At 43.4% G+C, this 25906-nt stretch overlaps 1 protein-coding gene across 3 annotated transcripts in view; it reads left to right on the top strand.

Moving 5' to 3' along the window:
• LOC125022212 (supervillin-like) overlaps nt 1-25906 on the top strand; it is a 54303-nt gene that overhangs the window by 16745 nt on the left and 11652 nt on the right. For 2 of the 3 annotated variants that reach the window (XM_047608648.1, XM_047608649.1), the window contains exons 3-13: nt 4058-4092; nt 7986-8047; nt 11150-11247; nt 12673-12778; nt 13659-14221; nt 17113-17239; nt 23502-23649; nt 23765-23836; nt 23938-24024; nt 24124-24313; nt 24557-24729. In XM_047608648.1, the coding sequence (XP_047464604.1) occupies nt 4058-4092; nt 7986-8047; nt 11150-11247; nt 12673-12778; nt 13659-14221; nt 17113-17239; nt 23502-23649; nt 23765-23836; nt 23938-24024; nt 24124-24313; nt 24557-24729 (1661 nt within the window). Of the gene's footprint in view, nt 1-3809; nt 3935-4057; nt 4093-7985; nt 8048-11149; nt 11248-12672; nt 12779-13658; nt 14222-17112; nt 17240-23501; nt 23650-23764; nt 23837-23937; nt 24025-24123; nt 24314-24556; nt 24730-25906 lie in introns of those variants that run through there. The other variant, XM_047608650.1, reaches the window with a different exon arrangement.

The following is a 25906-nucleotide window of genomic DNA, read 5'->3' as shown; positions in this document are numbered from 1 at the left end:
TATAGACTTGCATTTATATTTGTAATTACAGAGGGCTCCAGGACTGGCTGACACGTCGATTGTTTGTCTGCATGCCTTTCACGCTAGCTACTAATCTTGACAGTTTTTGTGATGACATTCAGTACGTGTCGCAGTCCAGCTGTGCAATCTCGTATGCAGGCCACACTTACGCAACATACAGAGACACGAGAAGCTCAGTTTACCAGGCTGCCCTGTTTAATTTAAGCTTCTCACCTTAAAGGCCTGACAGGATTTGACTTTTAAAATATACTTAAAGATGATGACATCTTAATAAATGAACGTTTAAACAAAAGTTTCCTGGGTTCGTCGCTTGAACTTGACGATTAGAGCTTCACATGTTTTCTCTGAACGTCATGAGCGACGTTTCTGTGACAGGAATAGCACAAAGGAAACTGGAGCTCAGCTGCTCCACAGATAATGAAAAACTGTCAACAGGTTTATCAGCCGCAGACAGGAATCCTTCGCTTGTTGCGTTACAGTTGAAGGGTGACATTCTAAGATGACTGCGTTCTGACTTTGACTTTTACAGTTACATTTCACTCTTGTCTTCTGTTAATTTAATGTCAAAGATGGCGTCAAGTTTGATTGGTACTGTCACCAGCTGAGTACAAACACGAGGGCTACACAAATAAATACGATTGTCTGACAAAAATCATGAAGAACAGCACAAGGTGTTGACCTGGCCTCCAAATTCACTGGATCCCAAAGTGATCAACTATCTGTGGGAGGATCCACAGAGGCCCCTCCCCTCACAACACCGCCATATTGGCAGGAAAGCGCACTTCTCTAATGACTATTCAGATGACAACTGTCAGCAACCACCTAATTAACCTGGGGCTGTTGTGGAAATGGAAATGTCAAAGACGACAGATGTGGATTAATGCAATAAAAGGCTCGTTACGTTATGCTGCTGTTATGTTACGTCAGTGTAACAGTGATGAAGAGACGCTGGTTTCAGCCGACAAACCTCCAAAACTGGATGTGTGTCAGGAAACCTGACGGTGTCCATTTGGAGTAAAGTGTGCTGTCAGTGACTGCAGAGTAGGACGAAGGAAAGTTACTGATGTAGTTCTATGTATCCGGATACTCCAGGTCTGGGACATTGTCCCCGCCGCCTGTTTTAATCAAAAAAAGCACAACTGGGGCAAGATAAGAGTCTGTGATCTGTTATCTGTTGAGTTTAGCCTTGTACTGATCATTTTGTATCTGTTTGAAGTGCAATAAACTCGAAGGACGTCATTTTTACTCAATTTTCCTGCCAGTATGTTGCTCCATAGGACCCAAAGGCCCCCAATTAACACCACAGGACACCCTCAGAAGGCCCATGTCCATTCTCTGACAAGTCCGAACCGTTTTGGAGGCATGAGGGAGACCTAGACAATATTAGGAAGGTGGCCATAATGTTATGCCTGATCGGTGTGCCTCAGTGTTTGGTAAGAAGTCAGCTTTTCAGTCAGTCTGTGTATAAATGACGTATCTCACACATATGTAATTGGGAAAAGATAATGAGGGTTGGAGTGATGTTTAGTAAACACTGACCTGATGGATTTGGTCATTAACGCTGAATTAGAAACAGGATTCAGAGCTCGTTGTCGTTGGCTGAACCATTACAGAACTGAAGAACGAAACGAAAATGGAACGACGAGTCATCACGATACGCTCTCTGAATCCCCTTCATTTTACCGCCGAGCCGAGCGCTGTGTGATATGATGTTATGAAGTGAGAGTGCGGAAGTTTTCTCTAAGTGTTGGATTAATGACGGACCGGCCTGCATCTGAAAGCGTGTTTAACGTTTCTCTCCGCCTCAGTTGCTGCTTCTCGTCTTGTCCTCTCTCTGCACTCTGTTCTTCTTCTCGGAGTTAGTTTTGGCAGCGCGGCCTTTCGACTGTCAAGAGTGTGGGTGGGGCAGCTGAAGTGTCACTGAGCCCTGTGGTTGAGGGGGGGGGGGTGTTATAGCAGAGAGAGAATTAGACGGGTTCAGATGATGATGAGAGGATTTTAAAGCTTTGAGTGTGGTGTCGCCAGATATTGGTGGTGTTCCATCGCTTTATTCTTCCACCTGCTTTTTTCCATTTCACATTCCCTGCCACTTTTAACTCCTCCATATTCACATGCCATAAATACCGTAGCCTGGCAGATTTCCACCGAAGGCGCGCGCCAGGCCTTAACCGACCAAAAAACTTTCCTCATAGCAACCAAAACTGGAGCCTGGAATCATTCTTAATGATATCCTGCAGCAACAATTACTTTTTAACTGTATTTTAGGAAACATGACGGCAGTCCAAGGAAAAGCCAGACAACACTGAGTGAAATCCAACATTTTTTAACTTATTTTTGGCATAATATAGCTCCTGTACAGTCCACGACACAGTCCACGATAACAAGGCCGGTAAAGACCATTTTTCTTTTCCACATTTGAACAGGTAAAACTCGCAGGATTCTTTAACTGCAATGCAGCCTTCATGAATATGTTGGATACAAACTAGTGTGAAACCTCTACCTATATGACAAAGCGCTGTATTTAAATGGTTTAGATGCACAAATGCATGCTTTTATTTGTTTGTGAGTTTGGGTGGTCACAAAATGTTTGGCAAATGCAGACGTAGCAGTTTAAATAAATGTGCATTTTACTCCAAATTCACAAATCTGATTGCTCAGCTCATTGCTCAGTGTTTCTAAAGGCGAGTTGGAGACAGTTTTCACGTTGCTCATATCTGCACAGATCCCACACGTGCATGGCGTGTTATCGAGAAACTCGGAAATCTGGGCTTTGGTCGGCGTGATGCATATCATCTTTACAGATATAACTGTTCTTTAACTGGTTTAGTGGCAACACTGAACCCACGCAGGTACCAGGTAGTTATGAATATATGTGAAATAAGTTTCTGCTGCTGGAGGACGGACTTATGGAAACTAACACCAACAGGTGGAGCTTAAGACCTGTACTGCAGTCAGCCACCAGGGGGAGCTCTGCTTGCTTTGGCTTCACTACCCTAACAGCAACCAACCAGAAACCCTTTAAGTTTTATAGTTTCTAGTATTTTTTTTGTCATGAAATTACACAGTTTTTAGCTTTGTGAAGTTTGAACAATCAGATTTGTGAATTCTTAATTTAAAAAAATGTGCATAATATAATATTAATTCACGTCGCTATGTGCGCATTTGTGAAATTATATTTTCCAACCAGCTTTCTGATTTTTTTTTTTTATTCTTCTGTCTTCAAGATTGGTCATACTGAGCATTTACTAATAACTTAGCTTTTATTTGTGCTTGACGTAGCACCTTGTGGTATTTTCCATCTGGACAGATTCTCTGATCGCATCCAAATTTGGCTAACCTGCAAAGCGAGGATCAAATTTATGCAAAATCACCCGAAAGCAGCTCAGCTTCCACTCGCCAGCATCCCACATTAATCTGTATCTGCTCGCTGCTGTTTGTTTATATCATGAAATGTTTAAACGGCGCACGTTTGGAAGCAAACGCAGCGTCACTAACGGCCTAATTTAGCCTAATTTTAAGCTTTTTACCTAAATTCGGTATCGGGTGCACAGCGTACATATGTCTGCCCCTTCCTCCGTGACCTTCGACCCCTCCCAGATGTCCTCCGTGGCTCTCCATTGTGCTAAAAGCAGTCGTCTCCCCTCCTCCTGTTACATCACCGCTTGCTACCCCACAGGCAGCTGCTGTCCCCATCCATTTTTAACGCCCATTACTTAGAGATGAACAGCCACCTTCAGATGCTGCGCACACTCGTCGCTGTTATATCACCGCCGACGTGGGACTGGAGGAGCAGCGCTGAGATAAAGATGCACAGTGTCACATGAGGCTCAGTCGGCGGCTTCGCTCTCCTGTAGCTCATTTATGTCGGAGTTTCAGTTTTTCCGTCTCACTTTGCGGATTTTTAATGATTCGTGTAAACACTTATTCTTCTTTCTTCTTTTGCAAACATCAGTGGTAACAGACATGTCACTTCTGTCGTCACTTCATTATGCTGGAGAATGACCTCATTTGTCTCCCTGTCTCTCTTTCTTCCCAGGCGGCTGGAAAGTGGTGACACAGAGGAGCCGAAGGGTAAGACGAACTCTCCACTTTCACTGCACTCAGATCCTCTATTGTTCCGCGCGCCGCTCCGTCCTGAGACTCATTCAGGTTCTTCATTACTCGCTGTGAAAGGAATCCTGAGCTCATTGCTGATGTCAGATTACCTGCGTTTATAGATGAGGGCTTTTAGCCGCCGAAGAGAGAGTGAGGGGATGAGGAAAACGAATGCGCTGATGAGCTTGGCTGAGATTTGTTGTTGTTGGTGTGTGATGTAAAGTGGAAGTTTTACCTCGGGTGAAGGTAGATTATGTTTAGTGCTCACGTTTGAAGACGTTTTGTTTGAAGAGTGTGATTGATCCACGTAGACACACTGGGAGCTTATTTTAACTGAATAGATTTACAAATTAATCCTGCACTAAAGAGGAGAAATGCAAAGTTTAGAAATGGAGCGCGGTCTGTTCTTCATGTTTTTCTCTAGTTATTCCTAAAGTGATTTGTGTGTTTGCCTGTGTCTTTGGATGTCCACTGTAAACCATCAGTGAGTGTCATTGCTGTGGGTGGGTGGTGGGGGGTGTCTGGTCTGGTCTAGGTGGGTTATGGTTTTATAGGAACACCAGATCCAAAAGTTTCCCAACAGAAGTAAAAGGAAAAGTAAATAACATTTATCGTCCAATGTCAGTGGTCATAATGTTGTGGCTGATCGCTGTATCTTCTGCCAGCTGGTGATGTGTGTGTGTGTGTGCACAAGAAAAAAAAAAGGTGCAGACAGATAGGATGGTTCATTGAGCAACATATGTTGTGTAATATCTTATTTGCTCAATGCAAGCTGTTATTTTTTTTTTTCTTGTTTTACCGTTGTAGTAAATCAGGAAGCTCAGAAGACAAAGACTTCATAATATTTAGATATAGGAGTTATCTTAAGGTTACATGGTGCGATAGGCCTCTAATCACATTCACCCAATCTGAACGTGCACTGAGATGAATGAGTTATAGGTGACGGAGTCGTAAGACGGAGAGTAAATAAATCACAAGCTTTATCCAAACACTGATTAGTGTGTTTGACTGAGGTACTTACTCAGCGCCACTGGTATTGACTTTGTCATTGTGGCAGCACAGGATAACATCTTCTTCTTCTTCTTCTTCTCTGCAAACGGAGGGGAGCTTTTAAATGACATACTCAAAATATAAAATTAACATAATTGATTTTCTACTTGGAAAAAAACAACATTACTGAAGTAGATGTTTGATTGTTGAACCATGTTAATGATTCAAGCAAATACTGTGAATCCTATTATATTAATATTCGTAATAAATGTGGATAATCAGCTGGTGGCTGTTCCTGTCCGAGCACAGACCGTAAGAAAAGTGGACGCCATGACAGCTCCTCTGAAGCTGAAGCCAAAGCATGCAGAACAAGCTCCCCCTGGTGGCCGTCTGCAGAATAGGCCATAGGCCCTGTGTTCTTCCATGTTAATGAATGGGACATGAGACAAATTAACAAAGTACATGTCAGAAACTTATTTTTTTTGAAAGATAGTTTCTGTCAGTTTAGACATTTAATATAATGTATAAAATGCTATAAAACCAGCATGTGACATCACGATAATGGACAGATAAAATAAGTGTGAATGGAACTGCTCCCCTAAAGTGATGCCAAAGGGAATATAGAGCTCCCCCTGGTGGCTGTCAGCAGTATAGGTCATAAGCTCCACCTCCTCCATGATAGTGGGCGGGACTTGAGACGAACTAAAACACTAAAGTATATGTTAATATATGTATTTTTTTTATTTTTTAAAGATGGCTTCTGTCATTTTAGGTGACGTGTATTCAAGTATCAGAGTATCACGTTATTTTATTTATTATATTAGTTATTTGACGCTATAAAAACAGGATGTGACGTTATGATCATGATTGACAGTTGCCATGAAATGATCTTGCAGGAACTTGATAGCAGGGGGGGAAAAAATCCATATAATAATATTCCCTAGGATGCTAGCATCAGTTTGGACAATGTCCGCTCACATTATGCAAATGTGACATTTCGACGCTGTGAATGTGGCTAATATTTACATATTCTCCTCTGACTATTTCCACAGTTCAAAGACCGATCCAATAAGCTCTCACCGGCTGTAAGTGAGCTGTCTTTTGAGATGGTTTAAAACACTTACAGAAGAGACTGTAAACTCAAGTGGAGGTTTTTCCATCTCCTGTGTTTTTCTTTTTCTTTTTCTCCCCCACTTGTCTTTAGTTTGGACGTTGAGCGGATGATGATGTAAAAGAGATTGGACTCGAGTCAAAACTATACGAGTGAGGTCTGAGTGCAGTCACCAGTCTGCAATGCTTAATGTTTCATCATCTCAGCTAAATCACGCTTAGTCCTGGACCGCAGGGGAGCTTGGAAACATAAATCAAAACTGGAGCTTTCTGTTTTTTCTGTTTTTGCCTTTTTCTTCCTTCCACTGGAAACACTGAGTTTGTCAGAGACGTGCTATTATTTTGGCAAGAAATGTCACATTGTCGAGGCAATAAAAAGCAGATTTAGAGTGGGATAATGGCTGCGGATGTGCTGACTTAAGAAATTTGTGTTGTTTTGGAATACCATTAAATTTAATGTTTTCCTCTCGTTCTGATTAGAAGACTCGGTTGCTGGTTTTTATGTGACGGCTCACATGAAATGTAATTCTTTCTAGCATGTACAGTATGCACCAACACTAGGTTGATTTATTCCATACTCGGGTCTTATATCTCCATATCAATCTTTTGCATTGCTTAAACACTCGGTGAGTCTTCAGGTGCTGATGTCTTATCTCTGGACGTCTTTGAAACTTAATTAAATTCCTGCATGCGTGTTTTAAAGCTGCATGGAGTTTGTTGTGCGCATACGGCTCATTTAAGTGCTGCACACTTTTGCCTGAGAAACCACAGATCAGCCACAACATTATGACCACTGACAGGCGGAATTAAATAACATATAAACCACCGAAAATTCAAATTTATTCGAACCACCTCAAAGCGGGAACTCCCTTAATTATGCAGAATTTTAAACCTTAATAAAAATAAACGAATGAATGAAAATCACCCTCCGTACAGTTGTCATGAAAAGTGAAATAAACTATCGAGACCAAAACCAGTTTTTCTACCAGGCTGTAAACATGTTTAATAACGCTGTAAAGTTGGGCTTTTTAACATGGGCGTCTATGGGGATTTGCTCCCTTTTGGAGCCTCTAGTGGCCACTGGGTGAACTGCAGTTTTGTGCACTTCCACATGGGCCTAATCGCTCAGACGCTTGATATAAAACATGTCACTCCGACTGATATTGGAGTTGTCTTTATCCGACTAAGACACCCAGATAATCCGGCAGGTTTACGCCTTAATCAGAGTTAAACTAGACAACGCATGTGCACATGCACCACAACCGCACACATTACGCATGGGATTAAAAAAGCTGAGCTATTATCCATCATGTTGCATGACGTTGTTTATTGTAGGGAGGTAGGAGGGCCGTGTTAATGCTCTGAAAAGACAGGTATCGCCACCTAGTGTGGAGGAGTTACGTAAACTGGGACAAAGACCATATTCGGAAAGTTGAATTTGGAGCATTAAGTTGTGCATGTAAATGCACTGAACTTGAGGAATAACTCAAAAAAAAACATGAAGAACAGCACAAGGTGTTGACATGTGCACAGAATCACTGAATTACCTCCTTTCTGTCTTTCTTTACGTTTGTATTGTCTCGTGACAAAATGCAGAAATGCACTTCAGGACCACCGGCAGTGAGTTATGTTGTGGATGCCGAGCACAGATGGTCGACGGTGTCAGACGTCGCTTTGACTGATGCTGTGTTATGTTGGCAGGTGCTAATTACACTTCATGAGCAAATTAAATCTTACTGTTGAGTGTGTGTTTGTTTTGTTTTTTCCAGCTGATGTGAAGCCTGTGGAATTGATCAAGAGGACTGCAACGTCCCAGACGTCTCATTTAAAGGTACAACGCAGTTTTAGTGTATTTCCATTACTTTCTTTCCTCCTCTTTGTGTTTGAACAGCTGCTCTGGTGGGGGCCAAAGATTGTTAATGTAACTATAATCCTAGAAAAGGCTGTTTCTAATCAGGTATGTGACCATTTAGTCAGGAACGGTTTGTTTTCGAGTTCATCACAGCACAGAAACTGCTCTGCTTAAAGTCACTAATATGTTCTTATTACCTGAGACTACAGAGCCGACACCAATGATCACAATACTTTTAGGTTTGGGTCTTATTTATCAGATAGATTGAAGGTTTCTTTCACCATGTTTTTAGGGTTTCGGGGGTTTTAAAGCATCTTAAAGCAATTTAGATTATTAAAAAATTTCCTTTAATGAAATAAGGAAAAAGGAGACTTTGGCTACTGGTGGTTGAACTCTGGAAAATAAATCAGTTTAGTATCTTGTGACGTGATGGAAACATGTTGCATTTAACCCCCTAAATATTCATTTTATTTTATTTATTATTTATTAAGTGTGAGGTCCAGTTTGCATCCTCTGCCTACAGAAATATGGAGTTTCAGGAGTGCCAAAAAATAATAATAATCTGTACAGTTATAGGGAAAATATTAACATGAATAAATAAAATAATAAATAAATGGTAAATAAATAAAATAAATTGATGAATGCGGAAATATAAATGGAAATAAATAAAATTATAAATATGAAGAGGAATAAATAAAATAATAGATGGTAAATAAATAAAATAAATTGATGAATGCAGAAATATAAATGGAAATAAATCAAATTATAAATATGAAGAGGGATAAATAAAATAATAAAAACATTAAAAATAAATTGATGATTGCAGAAATATAAATGGAAACAAATAAAATGATAAATATGAAGGGGAATAATTAAGTAATAACTGGAAATATAGAAAGGAAAGTTCTTTCTTCTTGCATTTTCATTTTCTTATTGTCTTTTCCATTTGCGTTACTCGTTTCCTCATACAGTTTTTTTAGTTGATGTCGCTCAGCTTCCAGACCAAACCCAGGACTCTTCCTGGAGTCATGAGTCCGGGATTCGCTAAAAGTCACAGAACGTAGAAGTGAGGCACCTTCCGTCCTCGTCTTTTCCGCCCAAATTCAAAGTCAATCTTTCCATCCTCTAGCAAGATAACACGCGTACATCAGAAACGTCAGGTTATACATTTTGTTTCACTACATTCAGATGCGACGGTGAATTCTTTTCATTTCCCTCCTTGATTTACTCTCTGCCTCTGCCAGTGCAGCTGGTGTACACTTCAGCTCCCCTCTGGAAATTTGCTCCATTAATAACAAATTGAGCTGTTCCATACGGCACTGAGCTGTCCTGCACCTGGATGCACGCTGGGCCAAAGTCATGACTTCAGCTCCCATAGTCCATGGAGGTCTTAAAGCAGCGGTGGGAAGAAAAGTCTAGAGATGCACTGAGGAACAAAAACGTTGGTAATGTCCCCAATCCTAAGGGGAGATCTTCACATGTGTGCTTAAAAAAAAAAAAAAAAAGAAAGAAAGAAAATGTGCAGAGGATCAGGCTTTCCCAGGCTGCTAAGGTTTCAGAAGTGGTTGGGTTTCATCATGTTTGATGTAAATAGCTGTGCTAACTTGGCCTTAACAGACCAGGAGCTGTGCCAAGGTTGGCCAAGTGAACCCAGATGGCAGCAAGTTGCTCCAACCGAAAAACTCTGGGCTGGGAAAACGCACTCCCACAAATCTTAAAATCACACGACTCGGCCTCCGTCCTTTGCTGCGACCGAGAGCTCTGTTATTTTAAGGTGTCTCACCACCAACACCACCAGCACCACCAGCAGCAGGGACGTTCTCCACTTTTCTCTTCCATGATCCCTGACGAGAAGCCGTGAGTCAGTGTCTCCGTCAGAAGAGACGGAGTAGGAGTGAGGTCACAGCGTGGACACGTCTGGAGGGGGACACAGCTCATTTAAAGTTTGACCGAATATCCTAAGTGTCCAAAGATGTGTTTTCACCAAAGGCACAACACACATCACTTAGTTTCACTGCTGAAGATCAACTTATCTTCAGTAAAGGATTATTATGAAAGAGTTATTTCGGGGGGAAATAAGCTGTTCTGATTTCCTGGAGAAAGATGAAAAGATGAATACGGATGGAACCCATTAGCTTAGCATAAACAAGTTGTGAAATCGCTAGCCTCCTGCTCTCTAAATGCACAAACAAACATTTAATAATGATAAATAATTATACCCATTATGCACATGCAATATACAAACATGTGCAAACAAAGTAACGCAGAAATAAATGAGCGGAGGAGGAGGAGAAGAGGATAGCTCTTCTCATTTTTTATGCTAAGCTAAGCCAGCTGAATGCAGTCTCGTTTAAGACCCATAGAAAGTATTAAAAAGTCTTTATGAGGTAAGATTTTATAATTTAAGTTGAACCGTTCATTAATCTTCTGTAACTGCTTGTCCTCTGGAGGGTTTCTGGGGGACTAGAGCCTGGACATGTCTCCAGTCCATCACAGGGCTGATAATTAAGTTTTAATAGTCACAAATATCAGAGGAGACCAAGCCTCTGTTGGCAGTGGTGCGTCTGTCCCTTGTTTCCTAAAATGGACCGTGAGTCAGTCAGTCAGTCAGACAGACAGTCAGTCAGACGTTGCGTCCTCTGAGGGAACATTTGACCATGGAGATGATAGAAAAACAAATAATAAACCATGATGATTCCCTTGAGGAGACGTTTCATGTGTAAAAGGTGTGTTACCAGCAGGGCTCGCCCCATACTGCCTTATTTAATAACCGAGTGTGTGTGTGTGTGTGTGAGTGTGTGGGTGGGTTTATGTCTCGTATGCACTTGATCTTTGACTTAATACTTTTCAGCAACGCCCTGCTTTTACAATCCCTCCGTCATGGGTGAACTGACCTCTGAGCAGCTCAGCTGGAGCGTTGCAGGGGTTAACTGCTTCCCTCAAGTGGAGGGGCGGAGCCTTATTCATTCATTCACTTCCCCAATCGGGATATTCTTTACAGCCGGAGCGGGACTTGAGCAGGATTTATTTCTATCTTGGCACAAACGAACTACATCCTCTCCTCTCTGTTTCTGCCTGTAGGAAGAGGAGAGGACGAAGGATGGACGGAGCGGTCGTCACGCCGATGACGGAGTGAAGCATCAGCTAATCAGCAGCGACGAAGAGGAAGCCTCAGCAGCGTGAGTACCTCAGACTGGCCCTCATGCCAGCCTGGTTGGATCATTTAATCAGGCTAAATTCATTAAAAAAAAAAAGGAAAAAAAAAAGATGATTGATAATGAGTTTTACAGTAAAATTGTGCAGATACACCAGATGACACAATGGAACACACGGGTAATTACCAAAGCACGACCTGATGCTGTAAACAGCTGCAGAGATAAACCAGATAAACCTGCAGAGCCACACGCACATAAACACAAAACACTCATGGGTCCGTGGTAACTGTGGCGATGCAAACCAGGCTCAAGTTAATGGCTGCAGCAGTGAGAGCCAGACTGTACTTGGTAGCACTGTAACCGATCCACACACACACACAAAGTCACACACAAAGTCCAGTGGTTAAGGACAAAAAAGACTTTCATCATAGTCACTTTGTGTCTGTGTGGAGCTCAAACAGAGTCACACTCTTCATATGTCAGGAATGGTTTCGGTATGTAACCAGCTCCACCTGAAGTAAACACTGGAGGTCAGATCAGATTGTTATGAGCTTATGGTCCTGGCTCACGCAGATCAGCCACAACATTATGACTCAAGCGTCTGTCTTCTTTATAGACTTTGTTTCTCACAAGTGGACTGTAAATAAATAAATGATATCCAGGCCACAGAGGTTTGTACAGGTCGGCACAGAAGGCTGAGACAGCTGACGTACACCCATCAGCCACAACATTATGACCACTGACAGGGAGACGTGACTGTTAAAACCATCTTGTAACCATTTAATGTTCTGCTGGGGAAACTTTTAGACCTGGTGTTCAATCATGTGGCTTTTACTTAGCACCTAGACCAGACCAGGCACCGACACCCCACCGTAGCAATGACACTCCTTGATAGTAGCAGGATGCAGCCTAACACAGACACAAAAAAAAATATGACCTGGCCTCCAAATTCTATGGATCCCAACATGATCAAGTATCTGTGGGATGATCCACTATAAAGGCCCCTCCCTGCAACCCATAGGATCCAAAACCAGACACCACAAGACACTCTCAGAAGACCCACGTCCATTCTCTGATGAGTCCCCGCAAGGGAGACCTGCACAGTATTAGGAGGTTATGCCTGATCGTTGTGCCTGTATTGATATTGGCTCCCATTCTATAGATTTTTTACTTGAAAATCATTTGTTGTTTGCAGAATCTTGCAGCTTTTCCCAGCTTTACCGTTTTGTAACGTTGTCTTTGTCCTTTTCGTTTGTAAGATAAAACTTTATTGATCGATCCCACCGGGGAAATTCAGATGTTACAGCAGCACAAGTCAAGAAAAAAAAAAAAACAGTGACCGGAAAGAAATTAAATAGCAGGCAGCAAAGAACATTAAATAGGACAAACACAACAGTGCACAAAGTGACAACAGTTTTTTGTGTCTTTCTATCATCATCCTTTTTTTAGCCTCCCTAAAACTGACCCAGGCGATGCGATGGAAGAGAAAGAGTCTGCAGATGAAGCGTCACTGAAGGAGCGGCATGAGCAAACGTCTGCTGCAGAGGAAAAGAAGGTTCGTTTCCCTTCTTTTTTTAATATGAAAGATGATGCATATTAAATGTTTAACGTCACAAAAGAGCATCTTAAAAAAAAAAAAAAGAAACGAGCTTCATAAATCTGGAAGGTCACATTCTTACCACCACGTACATGAGCCAATTCCAAAACTGTTACTCACCTTAGCTCTGGCTTTGTTTCCCTCTGGTCTGGTAGAGTTTAGTTCATCCTTCCTGAAGTTGATGTGCAGTTTATAATTCATGTCACAGATGTCCAGGTTTTGCAGCACACGCATTCTGTAACTAATCTGGATAAAATTATCTTATTTCATGACCCGGATTTTAAACTGAAAGTAGCGGAGTTATGTCCACATACTTTCCCGACGGAGCAGAAGACGTCACACCGAGCTCTGGTGTTGATTAAATCCAGACCACCGGTTTAGAGTTGCACTTTCACACCCGGCCGGCCTCACCCTCTCCTCCCAAATCAGCACTCCCTCGTGACCTTTGACCTCTCTGGAGGGTGCCTGCTGTTATTCCGGCTGCTGGAAAACAAATTGAGATACAAGATAGATACACAATGTCTAGTATACAGGGAACTGCCAAAACATTATGACCATTGGCAGGAGAAGTGAATAACATTTAAACCAAATTGCTACAAAGTGTTCTGCAGGGAAATTTTTGGACCTGGCATTCATTCATGTGGATGTTACTTAGACATGAAGCCCCCACCTAGACCAGACCAGACCCCCCCCCAACCCCATGGCAGGATTCAGCCTTACATAGACACACAAACACCCTCAGAAGGCCCATGTTGGATTGCAACTTTAATGGCATCATAAATATCACGGCCGGTAATAAAAAGATATTTCCCTCTCTCCTTCCTCCTCTCTTCACCAGTCCTCCAGTCTTCTCTCTGACACCGTTCTCCCAATCAGCAAGAACAGAGAAGCCTCTCCTCCTCCCAGTCCTCCATGCCAGTCCTCCTCGTCCTTGCTCCAGCGCCAAGACTCAGGACCTCACGGGATCAAGGGAATCTTAAAGAAGAGCCGCTCCACCAGCGTGGAGTCGGACCAAAGCGAGGGCTCCACGCCTGATCACGGGCCGCCGGTCCGGCAAAGCAGCGTCACCCTGAGCCACCCTGAGAGTGAAGAAGAGGAGGATGTGTTGGAGGAGGAGGAGGAGCAGGAGCAGGAGCAGGAGGAGGAGGAGGAAGAGATGGAGTTCGACAAAGTTGACGAGTCGTTAACGGAAGACGTCACAGACGGAGGGAGCTTCAGCGTTAACAGGCAACGGGAGGAGGACGGCAGCAGGAGCAGCGGCAGCAGTAGGGGAGGGAGCTTCAAGGAGGTGCGCAGCCCGTCGCCTGATGAGAGTCTGGAGAGGAGCTCCTCGGTGTCCGAAGATGTCGAGGAGCTGGAGAGCAGCTTGGAAGGAAGTGTGGGCTCGTCTCTGAAGCAGAGGTCAGGATGCACTCGTTTAATAAGGCCTACGTGCACAAAGATGCCGCCTAGGGCTGGGTGGTGTGATCAAAAATGTACATCACAGTATTTATGTTTCATGCATAATCACATGTTCACAACATTTTCTACTGGTTTAGAGAGGAATTAATGCAGCAGATTGACTAAGGATGGACTATTTTACTGTGATGATGAGTAAACATTGTAGAATAATCCCACATTAGTAGTAAAACAGGTTTCAATGGCCCCGTGTTAGCACTGACTGCTAATGTGGAAATCTGGGGACATTTACAGCTCAGATATATCACGGAAGCTGGGGCTCTGGCTTTCCTCAGCTGGTGGAGGAAGTAGAGACGCTGTTGAGCCTCCTTAGCCAGTGATGCCTTGTTGGTATCCAAGGAGAGGTCCTCTGTGACATGCACACCCAGTAACTTGGTGCTGCTCATCCTCTCTACAGCAGCACCGTTAATGGACAGAGGAGCAGGCTGGGTGTGAACTCTCCTGACGTCCACAACAACCTCTTTTGCCTTGTCCACATTCAGAGAGAGATTGTTGTGTGTGCACCAACTGTCCAAGTGGTTCATCTCACTCCTGTGGTCCGTCTCATCCCCATTGCTGATGAGACCCACCAGAGTCGTATAATCTGCAAACTTGATGGAGTTGATGGAGATGGAGTTGTGCAGTCGTAGGTCAGCTGTCCTCAGGCCTTCCTCATCCCGAATCTAAAGGCAGCGTTCCAGACCTTCAGTAGCCTGTAGACCTCCCCTGTCAGCCACAGCTTCTGATTTGTGTGGACAGTTGATGGACTTAGTTGTGGTGACATCATCCATGCACTTGCTGATGTAGGCAGTTACTGTCTGTGTGTACTCCCGGAGGTCAGTGGCAGAGTTGTGGGCGGCAGCATGTTTGAATATGTCCCAGTCTGTGGTGGAGAAACAGTCTTGAAGTGCCTCTAAGGTAACAGTGCACCAGAAGTAGGGCGAACAATACGTATGGGATTTAAAGAAGTGTAGTATTACCCATCTGGTTGTTGTTTGAAATCGCGGTCTGCCGCGTGAACAAGTCTTGTTTATTATGTGATGTACTAGGTTAACCGGAAAGGGGGCCATATCAACGTGGTATTAACCCACTGAAAAGACACATATCGCCACCTAGTGTGGAGGAGGAGGACATGTTCCCGTCAGTTATTCGATTTTCTTGGCTTCATGTAAACTGGGACAAGGACCACATTCAGAAAGTCGAATTCCAAGCATAGCTCGATTAAGAGAGATGGTTCCTTCTCTGTGGGAGGTAAAAACATTGTCCAAAGAGTTATTTCCCCGTGTTGGAAAGTTAATTTGCTGACATGACACAGTCTTGGGGTCAGCATGGTTGAAATCCCCAGGAAGGATGGGGAAATTATCTGGGTATCTGGGTGGGCTGTCTGCTGCTCACTGATGTGTTGGTATAGTTGATTCAGTGCCTCACTCCTGTTGTTGTTGTTGGAGTTGGGGAGGATATAAACAGCCACAAGCAGTATGGCCGTAAATTCCCTCGGTAGATGGAATGGCCGGCACTTCAGAACCATGAACTCCAGCAGTGGTCAACAGTGTTTACTGACCAAGACGGCATCACGGCACCAGGCAATGTTGATGTACACAGAGAGCCCGCCGGTGTTGGTCTTACCTCCCTCGACGATAGCTCTATCTGCTCGGTAGCATATTAGCATGTTAGCACGCATGTCGAACGGCGTCTGAGCCATGTTTCCACAAACGCAAAAAACACAGCATCCCTCACAGTCTTTTGAGTAGAGCGGAGTAGTCGGATGTAGTCTAGTTTGTTGTCCAATAAGCATACGTCGGCCAAAACGATGGTGGGAATCGCCGGCTTAGTGTGGCTAAGCTGCTAGCCTCGCTTGGATACCTCCACGCTTACCCCCTCTTCTGTTTCCTCATACGGCGTACGTACAGGGCGGCAGTGGAAGTTGGTGTTGTTGTCGGTATCCAGAAACCCGCGGCTGCGTACTTGTAGACGTGACGGGGATGGACAAAAACCCGAAAACACTGTTTGGTCAGGACAGAGATTTTTTTTGGTGCAAGTCTTCTCGTTTTGTTGCTTCTTTTTTTGGACATTTCCATCTTCGCCACGCCTCACAATGGCATGTGTGTGTTTAGAAGCGCTACATTGAAAATAGTCTGGTCTGAAATGGTGTCTCATGGTGCAGCGTTCCAAACGCTGTGTAATAAAATATATCGTTATGCTGGTTTATTAAAAATTCATGCATGTATTCGGTATGAACCAGTATACCACCCAGCCCTAATGCATCCAGCTGGACATGTGTAACCTTTTCACAGGGCTGTTAGATCCTCCAGTTTGTTCTCAACTAGGCAGAACTTTTTTTCTGGCGTGACACCTACTCTGTGATTGGTCAGAAATTGGAAGTGGTTAATGCAGAAAAGCAGAAATGCTAGCGGCTGGTCTGCTCTGTGAGCTCCCAGATGCTAATAGTCAGAGTGTCCGCTAACATCTGAAAATAATGAGTGCCTCTCGTCGTCTATCTCCCGGATCTCCCACAATGCTTGGTGCGTGTGAAGTATGCTGCAGTATCAGGGGCCTGTGAGGACCTCCCCGGAGTCCAGCACTTGAGTTTCTCGTGCAGTATAAATGGCCACATCCTGGTTGACGGACAACATTAGCAGCCATTTAGGCTGCAGCATTGGACCTATATGTGCAGTGGATTGCCTTGTCTTTGTTGTCTTTAGACTTGCATAGACTTTATTGATCCACAAATGACATAGTTTGATCACAGTAGCTTAATTGCACATCTCTTTAGTACACTTTTGACTCCTTATGTCAAATTAGGGTTTTACCATGTCCCTAGTGAACTATGAACTATGTCCTTTGCCTTTTTTCAGATTGGCAGAGTTCAACAGTGGAGAAAATGACACACCGAAGAAGACGAAGCCGTCCAACCTGATCAACACACCGCTGTCGGAACGCTTCAACCTGCTTCAAGGTGCTGAAAATGCCTGGAAGAAAAAGGTGACTTACCCAAGTGGTTTATTTGACGAACAAACTCTCTGCAATGCTTTTATGACAGCATCTACTCAAGGGTTGTGGAAAAGTGTTGGTAAAAACTGCCATACAGTATTGTTGCAGTATGTTACAACTGTGTGTGCAGGGAGAGGGAAAAAAAAAAAAAAAACTTGGCCGTGGATATTTTTCTTCCTCTCATGCTGAATCAGCTCATTTCCCTGAGTCGCTGCCAAGAGGGTGTGAGGTTAGCAGGGCTCGGGGTGCAGCGCACATTTGGGAGCGTTGGAGCCAGAGCCAGAGATCCAGGGCTAAGCTAACCTCCCAGAGAGAACAAAGGACACACCTCCTACCCCCTCTGTACAAATAAAATCCTACACCATGACCAAACACCTGCGAGCTTTCCAAGCGGAGCCTTCCTTCCTTTGGCGGCTTTTGCGCTCTCCTCTCAGAAAGTTAGAAAAATAATTCCTTACACAAGCAAGCTTTTGTCTTCTTTGCACACTTTGTTTCTCACAAATGGACTGTATATAAACATCCAGGCCATAGAGGTTTGTACAGGTCAGCAGAGAAGGCTTAGACAGCTGACATACACCGATCAGCCTCAACATTATGACCACTGACAGTTCAGTGTTTGGCTGGGAAACTTTTGAACCTGGCATTCGTTCACGTGGATGTTGCTTAGACATGTAGCACCCACCTAGACCAGACCAGACATCTCCACCCCATAGCAATGACACTCCTTGATGGGAGCAACTCAGGAAAAAAAAAATCATGAAAAACAGCACAACGTGTTGACCTGGCTTCCAAATGCACTAGATCCCAAACTGATCCCAAACAACTCAACCCATAGGACCCAAAGTCCCCACTAATTTTTTCTAATTATCCCCCGCAGATTTAAATTTCTTTAAATACACATCAACATGACTCCAACATATTTTAGTAGAGACGTTATCTGTATGTTTATGTCTGTTATGGTTGTCTTAATATTTTAATGCAAACTGATGATAATAGTGCATATTTATAAGGCCGAGTTCAATAACACGTTAGGGGTGGGTATTGGCGAGGACTTCACGATACGATACGTATCGCGATACTTGAGTCAGGATATGATACATTACTGCGATATTATGATATTGCAATAATGTAGAGTTGCACGATATTAGCCTTAGTATTAGATATACACTATAAAATAGTATTATGACGTGGCGATGGAAGTGTGTGCAGGTCTCTATACTTAATCTTCTCCTCCCGTGTAAACAAGACCACCCTTGGTCAACACAACATTATAACCTTTGGTGCAAGTGCAGGTGGAAAAAGTCCCACGTTCCTGGAAGAGTAAATGGGCTGTAAGACTGAGGTGATGTCATTTTTATTTATACTGCTCATCTTCTGGCAGAATGTCTGTCGAGATAAGGGGGGAAGGAGGGGAGCACTTGGATTCAGATTTGGTCCAACGATGAGCTAACCTTAGAACGAAGTCTCCAAGAGGAAACCACTGCACAAGAAACTACAGACGTCCCAAAAAAAAAAAAAAAAACCTAATCCCCAGTCAGATACTGAGGGATGATGTCATTCTGTGTCCGTGTGGTTTTTCCTTCGCTGTGTCCACAAATAATCTAAGTGTTATTCACATTAATGGCACAAAAGCTTCATCTTAAACGTTCACGCGTGAGCGAGCGCCAAGCCATGTGTCCTGAGAGTCTGTGGATTCCTCTCGCTTTAATTCTCTCGGAGGTTGTTGCCTGTGAATTGGAAACGTCTGTTCACCGCCGGCTGCTACTGTAGCGCTCTGGGGAAGCGGCGTCGCACATGCCGATGATGCGCGGTGCATTCGATGACAAGTCTGCATTAGCTCTCAGTTGCATGTGACATTTCTGTTTCCCTCTCTTCTCAAATGAGAGGCCTCTTCTTAGTTTTTTTTTTTTTTTAATGTTTAAGTCCTGTTTTCTGCTTTCTGCCGTATGGTTGACGCGTGGAAGACCAGACCACGGTCAGCTCCAGATGTTTCCTGTTAGTCCTGCTTAGCTGTCCCGCACACCCCCGTGTTGTGAGATTAATTTATAGAAGAACAACCCTTCATAAGTCATAACCCGCATTGACTGTCCCGTCAATGTGTCCCCAGTTAATAATTAATCATATTCCGCGCTAACCTGCTGCTGCTGGTTCTGGCTTAAGTGTTCTTTAAAATAACGTTTGAAATTCTTTGGGGGTTTGTTCAGAGTCTGGTTTTTATATTCCAGTGATGACTAAACTGGAGTAGTTTGAGCCACAGCAGCAGCTCGACTCACGGCATTAGGACTCACCGGGAAACGTCGTCCTCCGCGAGTCCGTTCTCAGAAAATGCATCAGAGTTAATTAGCTAAAGTTCATTATCTGGTTGAGTCCAAACAACGCAATTAGAGGGTAATTTGAAGGACCCTGACTATTTCAGACTCCACCTGGAAGCTGGGTTCTCATAAATAAGAATGACTCATGCCTCCTGTGACCTCTGCTTTCTCTTAATGCCACACCCACTCTATGCCAGGGCCTGATCCGAGCCTCTCCTTTACTCCTCCCGTGCTAAATCCTGCTTTACCTCCAGCTCCAGTTTAACGTTTCCCTGCTTCTTCCTAACTTATACTTCCCACTCTCTTTTTCTTCTTCTTCTCCTCCTTTTCCCGTTTTCCCCTCCTCATCTGCAGACCCCTTTCTTTGACACCTGCTTGTCAACCTTTCCCCATCCCTTCAGGTGAGTGTGTATATATATATCTCTATATAGGGCATGCACCCATCTGCATGGACTTCTAATATCTTCTCTCTGAGCTCATATCCTCGTCCAGCTGCGTCCGAGAAGCTGCCGACAGATTAGCCCCTGCTAAATGGATGTGGTTTGGTGGTCGATATCCGTGTTAGTGCCTACGTCGTACGTACGGTAGGAAGGCAGGGCTGAGAAAAATGGTTTCCTGTGTGGTAGGGTGAGAGGTGGAGGGGTGGTGGTGGTGGTGTTGAGGCCCTTTCCTCCCCTATCCTCCCCTCCCCTCCCCTCCCCTCTCTCCTCTCCCTGGGGTCCTGTCAGGCCGAGGTATTTCCCCTCTCTGATTGACTCCAGAGATGGCCCAGCTAGCTATCAGTGGTGTGGAAGTGTGGGAGAGAGCTTCGGAAATCTAAGATGAGGCTGCAGATTACAGCTCAGCACGAAACTCTACGTACAACGTAAAAAAAAAAAAAAAAACGATATTTAAGAGTATTTAAAGAGGTTTAAAGCTGATCTTTATGATGCAAACTGTTACGTAACAGTCGAATGCCTCCGGTCGTTTTGTGTAAACCGGAGTGGGAACGTTTGCACAAGGTTTTGCACGACAGCATGATTGAACGTGTTCCTGTTTGAGCTTTTGTCTCGCATTGAGCTAATATTTGACCGAAAGATGCAACAAGAAAGAGAAAGATGGGGAAAAAAAAAAGAGAGAGAGCGCGAGTGGTTTGTTTAAGCCGGAGATTGTTTTTCTATCAACACACTTTGTTGCTACATGAGAAACTGCTGCTGCTTCGTGGATGTTTGTACAAGGTTCGCTGTGGCTCAGGACGACAATGTGTCTGATTACGTTTTATTTGTGGTGACCATTGTGGTGTTTGTCTGTGTTTGCTTTCATGTATTTGTGGGTTTCTGACTATGGGAAACAAACAAGGAAGAAAGGGAGGAAGGAAGGAAATTACCAAAGGAGGAAAGGAGGGATGAAGGAAGGGAACCAACAAGGAGAGAACCGAGGAAAGGAAGAAAGGAAACAAGGAAATTTCCAGACTTAAATTTGTTATTTAGCCTGTATTTTAGAGCATTTTCGACTATTGGAAACAAACAAGGGAGGAAAGAAACAAAGAAGGGAGGGCGATAAGGAAGGAGAGTAGGAAGGAGGGAAATGAACAAGGAAGGAAATTAAAAAAGGAGATTAATAAAGAAGGAAACAAAGAAAGATGGATGTGAACGAGGATAGAAGGGAAGAATTAAACAAGGAAGGAAGGAACAAAACAAGGAAATAGACTTTAATTAGTTATTTACCCTGTATTTTAAAAATTTCCTTTCATATATATATATATATATTTCTTTTTTGACAATTGGAAACTAACAAAGAAGGAATGGAGGAAGGAAATAAACAAGGGAGGATGGAAGGAAGGAAATTAGCAAAGCAGGAAAGAAGAAAACAAGAAAGAAGAATTAAGGAAGGGAACACAGTGAGGAAAGAAAGGAGGATGGAAGGAAACAAATGAGGAAGGAAGGGAACGAGCAAGGAAGAAACCAGGGAAGGAAAGAAGGAAAGAAACTAGGAAATTGCCAGACTGTGTTTTAAAACTCGCTTTCATATTTTTGACTGTTTGAAACAAACAAGGAACAAAGTGAGGAAGGAAAGAAGGATGGAAAGTAAGAAGGAAAGTAGGAAGGAAGGAAGGAAACAAAGAAGGGGATATATTTATGAATATTGTTGTATAAAAATGACCAGAGACATTTTTTTTATCAACCAGTTGATGCTGATTTGATGTTTAACAAACCGAGAGAAACCAGACTTATTATCATTATTGTTGTTATTATTATTATTATTATTGTGGAGGTTTTGTTCCGGTGTCTGATCTCAAGCTGGAGCTCATCATCCGTTTCAGGCCGAACATCTTTTTCTCCTTAAAGCCGCCGACATCTGTGAATGTTTAGGTGGGTTGTCGGGCGCTCAGAGCGAAGAGCCGGTGCTGTGAGTTAGAGGCTGACACTCGGCAGAGCACACACTCGTCATTCATCCAAAAAAAGAAAATTCCTCCCCGACTTTAACAATCTATGCGGATTTAGGACCTCGCTCATGTGTTTGTCTTTAACTTTAATTTCGTGCAGTAGAACCCTCTACTGTATGTTTTTGCGTCTTGAACGTAGCCTGGTGTGTGTTACACGCAGGGAATCGCTCGTTATCAGGGAAAGAAGCAAAAGCCCACGAAGGCCTATAAAACGCTTCAGATATTAAGGAGTGGAATATCATTAATTACTGTAACACGGCCACTGGGCTCCTGGGGGAGGGGGATCGGGGGGGTTAGAGGGCGGGGGCATCATTAAACCACTGGTAATTTATTTTTAATGGTCGGGTTCAGGTGCAGAAATGGCAGCAGGAGTAAATCACACCAGGACTCTGTACAGAATAACGATGTGATGGACGACCAACGTTTATATGTTTTAGTGTCACGTCTCTTTAGTGTCACGTTCTCCGGCTCTAGTGTTTTTAGTGGGAAGATAAAAAAAAACAGAAAGAAAGGAAGAAAGAAAATCCCTAAAACAGGGTTTTGTTTCTGCCTTTATGGCTGATTGAGAATCCTTCACCACAGAATCTGTTCCTCATGAAAAACTTTCCTCACGGTTACTTCACTGCATCAAACACACAGTGACCGTCTGTTACTGTAGGAGGGAAGGAAGGAAGGACACATAAGAGAAAGGAAGGAAGGACACATTCAAGAAAGGAAGGAAGGACACATACAAGAAAGGAAGGAAGGACACATACAAGAAAGGAAGAAAGGGAACAAACGAGAAAGGAAAGAAAAGAAACAAACAAGAAAGGAAGGAAAAGAAAAAATTATGGAAGGAAGGAAAGGAAACAAAGAAGGAAGGACACATACAAGAGAGGAAGGAAGGGAACATATGAGGAAGGAAGGGAAGGAGGAAGGAAGGAAACAAGAAAGGAAGGAAAGGAAACATACTAGAAAGGAAGGGAGGAAACAAGAAAGGAAGGAAAAGAAAAAAGATGGAAGGAAGGAAACAAGGAAGGAAGGAAAAGAAACGAGGAAGGAAGGAAACAAACAAGGAAGGAAGGAAAAGAAACGAAGAAGGAAGGAAGGAAACTAGAAAGGAGGGAAAAGAAACAAAGAAGGAAGGAAAGGAAACAAACAAGGAAGTAAGATAGGAAAGAAGGAAGGAAGAAAGGAAGGAAGGAAGAAAAGGAAACAAAGGAGGACAGAAGCAAACAAGGAAGGAAACAAAGAAGGACAGAAGCAAACTAAGAAGGAAACAAGGAAGGAAGGAACTTGTCATTATAATTTTCCTTTTAATAAAAATCAAAAACAAACTTACATAAAAAAATACTGATCAACTAAAAGTAACAAGTCGTCGTCACATCAGAACAAATATGAGACTTTAAAGCATCCGGACTGGTTCACCCTGAACATGAGGGACTGGAATTAAAAACAACACTTCTCCATTAATAAGTAAATAAATGAATGAGTAAATAAATGGAGCACTAACACACTGAGGTGAATGTCCCACCAGAAGTCCAGCGTGGACGTGGAGCCTAAGATGTCCCTGGCAGAGAGGATGAAGATCCTCAGGGAGAAGGAGGAGCAGTGGAAGAACAAAGGGAAAGGAGCCGCCAACGACTCGGTCCAGTTCACCGTGGCCGGACGCATGGCCAGGAGAGGTCAGCGCTGTTTAATGACGTCTCACGTTTTTCTCCCGACATTTAAATAAATAAATAATTAAATAAATAAAAGGGGGCGTGGCTAATGCATGCTGAAAACATGCTGTTCTTTCAGGTGTCACTTCAGAGGAGTCGCCCATTATCTCCCTCAAAAAGTGTAACGCCACCCCCGTGAAGCCCCACGATGGTACGGTCCGATGAATGAATGAATGAATGAATGAATGAATGAATGAGTTATATTTAGATTGTTTGACTGGATGTTAATGTGTTTGTGTCTCCGCTGGACAGAAATCTCCAGTAGAACAGACGTGAAGGTGGAAGGAGACAAACGCCTCGACAAGCTGGAGTCCTTCCTGGACAAGCTCCACAATAAAGGTACAGCGTCCCCCGTCCGTCCCCCCCTGTCCCCCGCCCCGTCTTCCCCTGTTTGACGTCCTGGTTCCTGACACGCTGCTCTGTCTGTGCTCGTCTCAGGTGTGAGCAAACACAAGACGTCCACCATCGAGGTGACGGCTCAGACCGAGAAAGAAGTGATGACGCTGGACGACGACGAGACGTTCGGTAACTTCTACAAGTCCATCTCCTACTCGTCCTACACGTCCCACGAGTCCACGGTGGTGGTGACGGACGAGGACCTGAGCCAGATACAAGCAAATACTCCAAAGTGAGTTCAATCAGGACGGGACGGATGGACTCTGGGTTTCTCCGTTACTTTTTTATTTATGTTTTTCTTTGTCCTTCCCTTTTCATTTTTCCGTCTTTATTACTTTATTCTTTCTGCCTGTCTCTGTCTTTTCTTTCTGTCATTTATTCTCTTTCTTCCTGTAACGGCTGTGAGTATTTTACTGAGTTGTGTTGAGTCTGTGAGTGTTTATTTTATTTTATTTTATTTTCCTTCCATCCTCAGACTAACTTCCTCCGTAGCTGAACATAAACGCGCCGTGCGTCCCGCCCGGAGGAACCAGGGCTCCAGGAACCCTCTGAAGGCTCTGGCCGCCCGGAACGACATCCGGCAGGTTTACACGGAGCAGAGGCTGAACGTGGCCTCGGTGGAAACCAAGAGGATCCAAGTGGAGAGAAGTGAGAGTCTGGGATTTAATGGAACAGTAACAATCAATATGCGCAGTATTTTAATGCACCTCAGGTTCCCATCAGCTGATGCTTTCTATAAGTTAGTTGTACTTAAATATTCTCAGGGTACGAGCAGATTTATTTGTATCCTGAAGGAAATTCGTTTAGCAGCAGACACCAACATCAACAGAAACAATAACCACAATGAAAGTAATAAAAATACTATGAATAAAAACGAGACACACTAGAGTGAAAGGCAGAAGTGCAAACCTGAGACGAAGAAATGAGAAGTAAAAACGACGTGTGAAATGTTTGCATGTGTGGAAGATCATAGTAAACGTGATTAGCGTTCGTTTAACAACAGAGATCTGTATGAAGACTCTCAAAAGTCAAAGAGTTAAATTGAATAATGCAAACTGTGATTAGTTTTCTTTTTACTTGTGCACTGAAGTTGTGACTCTTGCAAACCTTCTCCGCCCTGAAACTTGTTCATATCAGTAAAAGCAGAGTGTGATCATGCAGTAAATACATCCCAGACGAGTTCATGCTGCTTTTTAAGAAAGAAACTTGAAGCTGCTTCCAGTCTGCAGACAAACCTGGCCCAGGACGTTAAGCCCGTCTATGGTGATGAGGATGGAACAGACGAACAGACCCTGGACACGCCGCCTCCTTATTTGTGGCATCCTGAAGCGGCGGCCAGAAGGGAGGAGGTCAAACTCCTTAAAAAGTGGATAATAAGTTCAGCCTTGTTCCTTAACTGCTTAAAGTAAACATCCCGGAGCTGGGCGAGCTGCACTCCTATCAGCTTACTTGCAGTTTTGATAAGCTTTGTTTTTACTAGAGAGAGAGTGAGGAAACCAAACCAGGCCACACAGCAGTAGGTGGTAGGTAAGAACAGACTCAGTGAAGCACTGATCCAACAGAGGCATTAAAACTCTTATGAAAAACAGACGCTGCTGGACCTTTTACGCTCATGGTATTGTGTTATATTTACACTAAAGGCACCACAAGTTTCTGTTCATGTGTCTTTCTTAAAAAGCAGCATCAGTTCTGTGTATTTACTGCATCATCACACTCTGCTTTTACTGATATGAACCATTTTCCTCAATTCACCTTTTAGGTAGGTGTACATAAATAAATGTCAGCGAAAGAAAAGAAGGGCTTAGTTTTAGAGTCGACCTTAGTG

This window comes from Mugil cephalus, chromosome 16 (genome assembly GCF_022458985.1).
Source record: "Mugil cephalus isolate CIBA_MC_2020 chromosome 16, CIBA_Mcephalus_1.1, whole genome shotgun sequence".
NCBI classification, from domain to species: domain Eukaryota; kingdom Metazoa; phylum Chordata; class Actinopteri; order Mugiliformes; family Mugilidae; genus Mugil; species Mugil cephalus.
The sequence above is the reverse complement of the archived record's forward strand: the minus strand, read 5'-3'. Positions and strand labels throughout refer to the sequence as shown.